The sequence below is a fragment of the Emydura macquarii genome, unplaced genomic scaffold (genome assembly GCF_026122565.2).
Source record: "Emydura macquarii macquarii isolate MOO-44397 ecotype Brisbane River unplaced genomic scaffold, CSIRO-AGI_Emac_v2 contig_1483, whole genome shotgun sequence".
Lineage (NCBI taxonomy): Eukaryota > Metazoa > Chordata > Testudines > Chelidae > Emydura > Emydura macquarii.
In genome coordinates this window covers 8,967,439-8,979,662 of record NW_027131620.1, presented here as the reverse complement: position 1 = coordinate 8,979,662, position 12,224 = coordinate 8,967,439, and the positions used below count along the sequence as shown (strand labels likewise).

Genomic DNA, 12,224 nt, shown 5'->3' with positions numbered 1-12,224 from the left:
TAAAGGGCTAGAGAAGAGCATGCTAGGAAAGGTCCTTTTAAAAGGGTAAATTCAAACAGGAAACTCCAGTGATAAGCAGCTGCTAAAGAGGCAGCAGCTCCAGCTAACAGGCCTAGAAGGAATTAAATTCCCAGATCTCAAGGCCCAGGATATGGGTGTGAGACACCCTTAAACTATGTTAAACAAAGTAATCTGTCTCAGGTTTCTGGGGCATTTATACCGACTTTTTATTTTTGTTGTCTTGTCTGCGAAAAAAAATTCTGATTCCTTTTTGACATTCTGTGCTGCCTATGATTAAATTGTCTTGCCTTATCCTCATACAGTGTCATAGAAGGAGCTCTGAGTATTAGGACTTTGGTAATTTTACAACATAGACTATATTACATTTGTTAGTCTACTCAAACATTGTACATCACGAAAGCTAAGCAACCCTTGTCAGAGTAAGTGACCATAGCACATTTTGTAGTGCAGCAGCCTCAATATTTACATTTTATTTTACTGTGCTAATGCAATTATCAGAAATGGGATCCCCAGTGCATCCTCTGAGAGAGTAAGATTTCAGCCATGAGAACCTTTCCTCTTAGATGTTTAAAGAAACTGCAGGTTTAATTATTTCCATCAAAGGATCAGCAGAGAAATGTGTTGTCCATTGTGATGGATGTGACCATTCAACTAGCCTGAGGCATAAATCACACCAAAAGTGCTTCACTTGCACCAAGGAACAAGTAAAGCAGGAAAAGAAAGGTTAGAGTGTTTATGTCTATAGGAAAATATGCACCTCTCGCGCTCTAGGGCATTTTCAGATACAGGGCAAATCCAACCAATGCTCTTAGTAAACTGAGCTCTGTGTCAATCCTCTCATTCCCTGGACAGCATTAATATGTCAATTGTGCTGAATTCTGATCTCAGGCACACAGAGGTCAATGGAGTTACTTTGGATTTACCTTGGTGTAACTGGAACCTGGCTTATTGAATTAACTGTGGTTTGGACTCACAGGGATCCAAAAACAAAGATGTATAAATCTTATTGCTTCCAAGGGAAGACAATATCTACTTAGTGACATTCTGGAGGAATGGTGTGTGTGTCAATTATGAACAATATAGGGCAAATCCCAGTCATTGTGCCCAGCCCAAATAAATGGGCCTGGTCTGGGAAACTGGGCTAAGGAGGCAGGCTGATGATAGGATAGTGGAGCTGCTCTGAATCCTCTGCAGTTGCTGTGCTTTGTCTCTCTGTGAGTCAGGTGGGAGGGTCATGGTAAGACCGTATACCTGTTCTGTCACAGATCCACTGGTCCTCAGTACCTCCCTCCACCTCAGGGCATGTGAAGCCACACTGGAATACAGCTCCAAAACACAGGCTTCATTCAAGGCCTTCCAAGCCTATGGGTATTGAAGGGTGATTTGCCCCGCCGTGAACTGCTTGTCTCTTTCCCTGTTTATGTTGTTGCTGACAACGCTTTGCCAAGCATCCAGGGCCAATAGCTCTTTGGCCAAACTCTGCTTTGTTACAGCTAGGCTGAAGTGACTGGGGTTGGTCAAAAGAGTGTCACTGCAATGCTTCGCCTGTTTCCTGAATTAGTTACAAATGTTTGGGTCGGTTTTAATACAAGAGCAAATTGGATTCTGTAGTTTTTATAGGGAATCAAAAAAATCCACCAGGATCTATTTGCCAGATTCTCCCCCAGCATCCTACATCTATAAGGCCCTTTGTTTCACAGAAAGGTGTTTGAGAATTATTCTTGCTTCCTTCCCGTTCTGTTTTCTCCTTGACACTGCAAGGATCTGATAGGTTTCAAGATTACACTCAAAGCTTTTGTAGACCCCCATGGCTGGCCTGGACTTTTGCCAGAAAATATTGCCTAATATTGATTTAATGGTATCTTAAAGGAATGCTGAATGGTTCCTTCCCTCCCTCTCCCTTTATTTTTGGCTGAAACTCAGAATTGCTCTCAGGGTTCTATTGTATTTAAGTGGCTGGGAAAGTGGAAAAGGTTAGCTGCTTCTGAATTAACTATAGCATGACAGGCATAGTTATGTTGTAAAAAGGAAAAGTAAACTTGTTGGATTCTGGCTGTCTGGACACAGACCATTCACTATAATGTAACTAGCCAGGAGCTATGAAAGTAGCCAGATCATTCATTCACTACCTAGTCCTGCAACTGCTGTATGCCATGTTCTGTTAATGGGCATGATCCAGCAGTCTTTGCTTGGGCAAAATTCCCATTGCTGTCATCAGTTCAAAACTGCTGTTTCATTGTTCCTAAGCGTATATGATGTTTTCAAACACAGGAAGAGAAGGAAGTGTTTTTAGCAACTGACTTTTACATGATGACCTTATCTTGTTATGCTTGCGATTTGTGGACACACAAGTGCAGAAACCGTCTAGGTCATTTAGGCATCTAAGGACCTGAATTGCAGGTGCAGTTTTTGATTTGCAGAACCCCAGGACTGGCGGCGTAGGAGCACATCAGCTTGCTTGTTTCCACCTGGAAGAGGTGTAAAAGATTTGCATACTCAAAGTGGTACATATAGACCCTGATCCAGCAAAGTACTTAAGCACATAAGTAGTCCCACTGCAGTCTGTGCATGTGCTTTAAGTTATGTATGTGCTTTAATGCTTTGTTGGATTGGCGCCATAATTCAGTAAGTGGAAAATTCTGCCTTTCCATTCTAAGGCATTGAATGCAATGAAATGTATGCGAAGAGGGATATGATGCCAGAAACCTCTGCATCCCTCATGCAGTGCTACTGGGGCTGCTTTTGTGCTTCGGCATCGGGCAGTGAGTGATGGCTACTCAGATCCACCTGCCATTTCTCTCCTTAGAGGTGGTGAATGTAGTGAGTGTACAGGTTATAGTAGTAGCTGTCACAGAATGACTCTCTTACCACTCCACAGACTAGTGGGAGGATTCCAGCTCCCACACACCAGTCCAGTTACTCAGGCTGTGTGCTTAGAAGAGAAACCATCCCTAAATATGTAAGCAATATTTACTAGCCAGGCTTTGAAAATCTGAGCATCAAATCCTTTGAAATTACAACCCTTTTCCCATTTCATCAATTACAGATAGGAGAAACCTAGCTTGCGCAGCAGGTCTCCGTTTGCAGAGTACACTGCAGTTACTAGAAGACTCATTCTCTCTCAGCGAAGCACAGTATGTATCACTAGTGCTGTACAACGTCTTCGCTTTGATAAAATTCAGTACAGTCCTAGCTCGTGTTTGAAACTGGGCATAACTGGTACGAGTTCACTGCATAACTCGTACCTCATCTTCACTGCTACGAAACAAGCTGCCCTGCTTGTACTAAATGATCAGATGCTTTGATTGAAAGAAGACAATAAAATATGAACAGAGAAATACTGTCGTCTTCTATAGACCTATACAGAACATAACACAATGGATCTTTGATCAGGTTGGCCGCTAGGCACAGCTTCAATATACATGTTAAAAAAGTGTTGACTGACTTAATTACCTAACTGTGTCTTAAGTGTATTTCCACTTCCCTTCTTTTGAACCTAAGGATTATATCACTACAAAAGCCTGCTGCACAAACACCTGTAACTGATTACTCTGTAACTGTCTCAGATTAAGCATGCCGCTAGGCAAATGCTTCTGCTAGCTACTCATCTGGATCTCTCAGGGCTTGTCTGCACAGGATAATAGTCTGCAGTAGCTATTCCACAATTGCTCCCCTTGTGGACACTCTTATATTGCACTAATAGTGCCTTTGTACACTTTAGTTTAATCTACTTTGGAAGTGGAGTGCACCCAACATTCACACACTAGTTTATTTTGAAGAAGTTCCTCATCTAGACAAGCCCTCAGCCATGCCATTCTTCTCACTTCTAAAAGAGTGAGACAGAAGCATGTGCTAAGTTGAAACTCTAACACCTTCACTTAGTGGAGTGATACATATGTACAAGCTAAAGTTTTCTTCAAGTATTCACAGCCAAATTGTGCTCTTAGTTGCATGAGTGTGAATATGGATTACCTCCATTGACTGCAGTGTGATAATGCCAGATTTATATTGGTGTAACAGAAGGACAGAATTTGACTCTGAGCTTGTTGTGTTTTCTTTTTTTCTTGGCTAACCTATTTTTTCAAGTTGTCTTTCCTCTCCCTTGTAGTAAACTCAGATTATTTTAAAATCCCTGACTGTTTATGGCTGAAAAGCGATTAAAAACAATGAGAGTTCTGTGGCACTTTAAAGACTCACAAATTTAATATTTAGTCTTTAAAATGCCACAGAACTCTCATTGTTTTTGCTGTAGGACTAGTCTACATGAAAGGCGATTAAGATGCAGGTTTGTTATAATTGGTAGATCTAATCCATCTAAGTAGATGCAACTAAAAGTTTTGGACCAGATACCAAATGAGTGCACAACTCCCATTGACTTTATCTCTTGTCACTGTGGAATGTGATCCCCTTGAAGTTTATGTAACACAATCAGACTGGGTCTGCATAGGGACTTGGAATGGTTCTCTCATTACAAGGAGTAATTGTCACTGTTCACACATTCTCACCTTCTAATCAACGGTTGAGAATAGGCCTCATCTACTCTAACTGAACGGACTTTGTTTACACCTACCCTCCCCATTGTTGTTTCTTACCCTTGGATGTATTTATATATATACCTCCTATCTGTGATTTCCATTTCACGCATCTGACGAAGTGGGTTGCAGCCCACGAAAGCTTATTCCCGCAGGAATTTGGTAGTCTTTAAGGTGCTACAGGATTCTCATTGTTTTTGCTGTATACAGACTAACACAGTTACCCCTCTGAGGCTTACATACAAACTTTCACTTATGTGCATTTTAGCATTTACAGCAATTACACGTTCTCAAACCGTCACTGACTTTGGCCCTGTTTATGGGGCATTTATTGGTCCTTAAGGATGAAGTACTCTTGAATGCATTCTCAAAGCTATGAATACTTTTTCCAAGATGTGACTCATGTTCTTCAGCATCAGGCTTATAAATCCCGTACTTCAGTGTACAGTGGGTACCATTAAAAAGTTAGGATTTTTCAGGTTAGCACACAGTGGTATCTAAGCCACCAGTTTTCCCTTTACATAGAATAGGAAATAACTGTGCTAACTTCTGGAAAATGTTGACCTTTTCATGGCAACCGCTTTGGTCAATGTGATGAAATCTTTACTGTACATTTCTATTGGAATTTTGTCTATATCTGTTCAGCATGTGATGGAATACTATCTGCAAGAACACTTTTAAAAATATTTTCCTCTCAAAACGTATGTGCCATAAAAGAAAATTTTCAATTTCAAATTACACCAAAGTCCATTCCATGCTTTGTGCGTTATCATCATGAATATGGACATCTAGCACTATAAATGTACCATGCCCTCTGTACAGATGGGCTCATCCCTTATTTTGAAGATTTTATGGTCTTGTGAGTTAGGTGTTCACAATTTAGCCTAAATAAGATGAAACTTTAAGACTTAACTTCCACATGCCAGGTCAGTCCCAGTTTTAAGGCCGGGATAGGATGAAAGTTGTGCACATCTGCAACAGAACTAGCCAGTGCCTGTGGAAGGGGCAGAGTAGACTTTAAGGGCTCTGATACTTTCCCTTCCCCATGAACTGGAGGTATCCCCCCCCAGTGTTTATGCCCAATGGGTTTCCAGGACAAGAGTTCACTGAGGTGGGAGTGGAGGTAAGTACTGCTGCTCTGTTCAGCACTGTCCCTTTGAAAACCTGATTCTCTGTGGAGATTCCAATAGGAGCTTAACGCTACTAGTTTAAGCATCAACTTCTGCTCTACTGTTCCTAGAACCTTTAGAGGAGGTTAGAAAAATGTAAGGGCAGGCAGGAAGGAAGCCAGTCACAGCACAGCCCTTATGAATTCCTGCTGGAGAGAAAGGGGGTGTCTCTTTCTTTCCAAGCCATTCCCCCTCCTTGGATGCAATTTCATGGGGCAAGGGAGGTTTTTACTCATTGCCTGGTAAGTCCGCTGCAGCTCCAGCAGCAAAAACTGTGAAGACAGCACAGAAACACATGTTTTAAAAGTGGGTAATTCTGAATAAATAACTTGCATCATCCTAGTGGATAGCAATCAAAATCTTCAGAGCTTTGTGTTCTTGCAGACAGCAGGAAGATATTGTTCTGCACTGACCAGGCCCCCCCCCCTTGAGCGTGGACTGATGGAAAATTTGTGCAGATGTCCTTTTCCCAGCCTAATGGTTTTTGATGATGATGAATTAGTCTGAGCAGTCCAACTATGCATTATTTCTCTGTCTTACATAGTTAATTCCTCGCAGGCAGTCAAGCTTTGTTCTGCAGCCCTCTGTCAAAATTATATTCTTTTTGTTCTTCCCTCATCCTATTTCCTTTTGAAATAGGGACAGTTTTTTCTCCCCTCATTTCAACTTTGTGGAATTTTGGATAGATTTGCTTGATCCTTGCATAAATTAGAGCCGTCTCACCGGCTTTCAGAAGTACCATGTGGTAGCCACCTGGTGGTAATAGAGGCTCTCTGGTAACTCACATGATAATTTGATTTATAACACCAGTGGTCAATAAGCCACATGCATTTGGATATTAGCAGAATGGGCACCCCTCAGAAAAACCTCTTCCCATCAAGGTGACAATCAGCAATGCTAGTGCACATCCATCATTAAGAATGAAGTAGGCAGACAGCTCGGGCGTAAGGATGACTTTTTCCTGACATGATGCAGTGAATGTAGTCTCTAGTAGATGAGCAGTAGTGGAACCATATCACGGTCAATACCGGAGCATTTGAGCTGTGTTCGCCTCGACAACTGTTGATCCCCAATCTGTTTGGGAAGGACTTTGTGTGAATACTGGCTTCATTTGAATTTTGTGGCACAAGTTAATTGTTCATGAGCCTAGATCAATAGGCCCATTTTATTAAATGGAAACAAATAAATGAATGGAAACCGATACTGAACTGTATTTAAAGTAGCACCTAAAACTGGAGAGTGTCTCTGTTTCTCATTACAGGAGGACTGTACCATATGGGCTGTCTAACTACCGAGGCAGTTTCAGAGGCAAAAGGTCTACAGCACAGCTTTTCAGGAGTTCAGAGTCTTTAGATTGGTCTTTATCACGGTGCTCGTGTTTGGACACACATGACAAACAATGCATGTTGTTTTGCACAAGAACCCAGGACGGCAGATGGTGAGGGTCTTTGCTTTCCTGTTTTAAAAATAGTAAGGTGAATTTGTAACATCTCTGAACATATGTACAATTAGCTATTTCATTCAAATGAATTGATTAAGCTGCACACAGCAAATGAAACTGATCAAGAAGTTTGTTGATTCTAAATGGATAGCTGTTCGATGCCGCTTTCTGGATATTTTTCTTAAATGACGTGGCATCCATCAAATAGCAGACCTCCTGACCAGGTAAGAGAATAAATAGGATAATTCAGTGCATGTTTAATCCCACATTCTTTTCAGACAAAGGAGGAAAAAAATGTAGGCCATATGCCTGTTTTATTCTTTCCCAAGATAAGTATGTCATCAGATACCTTAAAAACTAGCTCTGTTTTGGTGACTGACAAAACTGTAGTGGTGATACTAAAATAATCCTAAACTCATTATCTTTTCCACAGTAATCAGGAATCTCTGAAAAAGACAGCTGAGAAAAAGCAACGCAGAGAAAATGAAAATGCCCTCATTGAGTAGCACAAAGGGGCCAGGCAGTTTCTGAACAGAGAGGTACAGTATATACGCACATGTTCTACTTTATGTTGGATGGAAACATTCATTTAGATTCATGTACATACAAAGATCTAAATCTTGCCCTTAGTTCAAATCAGGGAAGTAGCATGAGCCTAAATGAGAGCAGAATTTGGCCAAGAGATTTGTTTTGGAACTATTATGTTGCAGAAATATTTAAGGCACTCTCACAGGAATGGCCACAGTTAATGCTGATGAATCAGCCAGGACTCCTAAGGATTTTGGTTCTCAGGCCTTAAGACAACAGGTTTGTTGGCTCTGGTCACATGTTTGGTGTTCTGAGTGGCAGTTTACTATTTTTGAATTTGTTGAATTTACCTTGGAATAACTTTGGACACATCTGGTCATGCATTGTTCCAGTAAAATGTAAGTTGCCAAGACACAGAACGTGGAACAAGTTGGGTGGAGAAAACAGTTAGAAGGAACAGTAAATCTGGTTTATTGTTAGTTGTGGAGAGGAAATTTGACCTCGATTCTGATTTCAGTTAACCCTCTCCACCTCCACTGCCCAATCCACTCTTAATATTAACCTCACTTGACATCAAAATGCTTTCAGTTCTGGGGTGGAATGCAGCAGCCTTTAGACATGCCAAATCTGAAACTTCATATCTGAATGCTGCAGTTTTTCAGGAAGGTGTTTAGAGTGGAAGCTCCTGATTTGAATTCATCCCTATGATTTTGTTTCAAAATCAGATACTAATTAGACTTCCAAGTGACATTCATTGCACCCGTAAATAATCATGGGTACAATTTTGTACCCACAGTTTTGCTGAGGTCATGGCAAGGCTGATCTCAAAATCAGGTTCGTATAGTGCAGTATAATCCAGCAGTTTTCATTCAAAATTTTTTTTTAAAGGTTTGTTTGCTGAAGTCCAGAAGCAAGAACCTAAGTTACAAATCTCCAATGAGATGGACATATCAGAATGCTTCAGGCTGGCTGCCAATAGATAACCCAGCAGTATGCAATGCCTTTATTGCATTGATGCCAGTTTGAGAGCACGTGAACCTGCGTGAAGAACATTTCATCCTTTTATACGTCTCTCCTGTGGGTTTCATAAACCATGCAGTACAGGATGACCCTTTACATATATCCTGTAAGGGGGGTGGGGGAGGAGTATTCAAACTTTAGCAACACAAAAAGATTCAAGAAATACTTGGTTTTAAAAATAATACAACAGAAACATACTGTTCCACTTTGTGCTTGCTGCCTGTGTGAAGTACACAGCTCCAGCTTTATGCAGACAATTATGATAGGAGAATCTGGTAAATTAGAGAACTGTCTGTATAAGAATTTGCGTTATGAATAAATGGAAACAAAATGTGTGTCTTGCTAATATATGCAAGCCTGAATCATCATATTGTAACTTTGTTGGCAGATGTTTAAATGACAGTATCTATGCAGAATAAATATGAATGGTTAATATTTATATCATTATAAAATATAGCAAGTTAACAGTATACAGTAAATATTCAATAGGTTACTTAATTAAGGCACAAATTATTCCTGTGCTGGAAAGTTCAATCCAAAAACAGATCTACAATGAATATCTAGGGATGCATTGTAGTTGATGAATGGAACTCCAATTATCGACCATCAAGAATCTGCCGAGGATGAAACTAAGACTGAGAGATACAAAAGCATTATCGAAACGTCATACATTCAAAATAATTTACTGTACTAAACCATCTCTCTCTCCTAATCCCATGTGTGCTGTGCCATACACAGTACATACATTCCTATTTGCTGATGGTTTAAGCCATGTTTTTAGCCCTTGATTCAATTGAAGGATTGTGGATATGTCAAGAAAATGGCAACAAGGACATTGGTCCCTGAAAATTTATCATCGTAAGTGATTTCATCAGCAAAAATGGACTGGACTGTTTTTTGGGCGGGAAACAAAAGAACAAGCAAGAAGATGAATAACTCTTCCAAATGTTGTTCTTTGATATGATTTAAAAAGTAACAGAGGAAATTCCTCACTTGTGGCATTACTGATTTCTTTGTTAGATCTTCATACAAATCTTCCCAGGTATACCTAGGTGAAACTATGAGTGAATGACATTCATATTTTATCAGAAGATAGTTGGAGACCAAAACAAAAACTGTAAATTGACTATAACTGAATTTTAAGTTCATAGTACAAATGTTTATACTGGTTAAACAGTGGCAATAGACATTGAAACAAGAAGGGGTAAGGTCTCTGCCAAAAAATTTTTATATATATATATATATATATATATATATATATATATATATATATATATGGCTGTATTTCATAAATAAATTATTAGAATTATAAATTGAATATATCTTTCAATTATCACAATTGTATCAATTTTTTTTTTACTTGCTGGCATGATTTTGTATGTTTATAGACAACTAGATTATTTATTGTTAAAACACTTCACCTACTGCTTTTTGGTGTGTTTTTAAAAAAAATAAGAAAGGGAATATGTGTGCGCACGTATATATCTCTATCTATTTTAAATAACCAACCTTTTTGCTATGAAGGTAATGTTCATTTATAACCATTAATACCCTTTTTTGGAATACATATGCACAATAAGGATTATGAAAATTTGCCATCTTTAAAGGAGAATGGTAGCTCTCCTAATAGTCTGCGAATTAAGTAAAATAAAAATCACAATAAAAAGAGCTCTTTCATATAACCATGCATAAAACAGTTATAATTTAATCTGTCTCTTCCATGGCTGAACAGATATCTTGGTGTAACCCGTATCTGGTCTCATTGGAGTTGCTGGACAAATGCAGAAGCAATTGATCCAGGCTAGTTATGAACTCTACATTCTTGTCTCACCCAGTAGTTTCATTGACTTCAGGATCAAGCAGTAAAGAGACCCAAAGTGGCTAGCACCCTCATGACTCAGTGCTGCCTCTTCAGTGCTGCTTCCACTGATACAATTAGCAGGCTCACTCTGGTAGAAGTGTACAATATATTTTGGATTCCTACTATTTTCTCTTGGGTGGGAGCTGGGGCAATTTCAATTTTGTATCCCTAACCGAGCTCACATTTCCTAAGTCCTGCATGTCTTCTCTAGAGTGCTACTTTACAAAGATGGAGTGCCAAAAACACTGAGATTCTATGCCAGCTTGTAATGATGCAAACTGACATCTGCCTGTGCCAGCTTTGGCACTGCACTGGATTTGACCCTGGCGTGTTGGACTCTAGGTGGGACTGCTGTGCTTTGGCATTAGGAGTAAAATCTAGCAGTTTTCTATCTGAAAGGGTTTGCTTTTGGGGTGCCCCACAGCAGAGGATATGCATGTGAAATGCATGTGAAAATTAATTCAGAATCAGGGCCTCCAAGTGAAGAAAACCTAGTAGGCAAAAGTTATACCAAATCCGGGAGAGGCAAAAAGAAGAGTCCACTATAGACCTCTTCTGTTGAACCTTAACTAATGCAGTCCATGCCTGAACACTATGCTCACAGGGGCCTTAGAATAACCTGAGCTGGAACTAGAGTTATTCTACTTGAGAAAAGGTTAATGGGCTTGCCATTCAATAAATAATACTCTCGTGTGTTTATAGCAAGTTTCACCCTGGAAGGTCCGCAGTTAGGGGAAAAGTTTCTAAATTGCTGGGCAGGTTCTGCCTGTTCTTGATGGGAGTTGCTGGATGCTGAGCACTTTTGAAGGTCTGCTCACTTCATCTAGGGGCCTATATAGGAGCTGAATTCTTTTGAAACTGGCCTTGAGTAAATGACATGCAGAATTCATTTCACACCACAGAAAAGCTGACACATTTATTGCTATGTAAGATAAGCTAAACCTCATAAAATCTACTGCCTAAGGGCATAAAATGATCATCGGCAGAAGTCAGATAGGAATTTCCCTCCACATGCAGCATTGGCACGTTTGAGTAGGTGCATTACAGGATTTGTGTTATTTAGCCTTCTTCTGAAATATTGCCTGTGACAACTGATTAAAGCCTGATTCTGAACTTGGTGGATCTATGTTCTGTCCCGGCACAGCAAATCCTATGTTACTAATAGGTTTAATTATAATTTAAAAATATTGGCACTTAATAAAGAACAAGCACAAACCATACCATAGTTTAGCTTAAAAGAATTCTAGCTAAGTGTCCCAGTCTCTTGTTAAAGCAGATCAATATGGAGATGACAAAAATCAATAGTTATGGTTTGAGCTTACAAGTTAAAATTAGTGGACGCAGTGATTGTTTGTTTATTGAACTGGAAAGGCCATCTCACCTCTATAAAGAAATCCAAACAAAATGAGAATAAGCCCCTGGAAATTCAATTCAACATCATCTCCCTTACTAAATGCTGTTTGTAACACACTGGAATTTATCAGATACATGGTTCACGGATGTGATAAAATCTTACTGGATTATTGTGTGTATGGACAATCTGACTAAAATTATGACAATCTGAGGTGCTGTTCATTTGCTTTAGAAGAATGTGTTATGGTGGAACTTTGTTTCCTGCAACTATTCATTAAATGCAGAAGAATTGAGACTCT

At 39.6% G+C, this 12,224-nt stretch overlaps 1 protein-coding gene across 1 annotated transcript in view; it reads left to right on the top strand.

The window, feature by feature from the left end:
• The window catches only part of EDN3 (endothelin 3), a 30,339-nt gene extending 19,955 nt beyond the window's left edge, over window positions 1–10,384 (top strand). The window contains exons 3-5 of the mRNA XM_067554621.1: window positions 6,984–7,160; window positions 7,597–7,702; window positions 8,580–10,384. Coding sequence (XP_067410722.1) covers window positions 6,984–7,160; window positions 7,597–7,669 — 250 coding nt within the window. The 3' untranslated portion in view covers window positions 7,670–7,702; window positions 8,580–10,384. The remainder of the gene's footprint in view (window positions 1–6,983; window positions 7,161–7,596; window positions 7,703–8,579) is intronic.
• The last annotated feature ends 1,840 nt before the right edge of the window (window positions 10,385–12,224 follow it).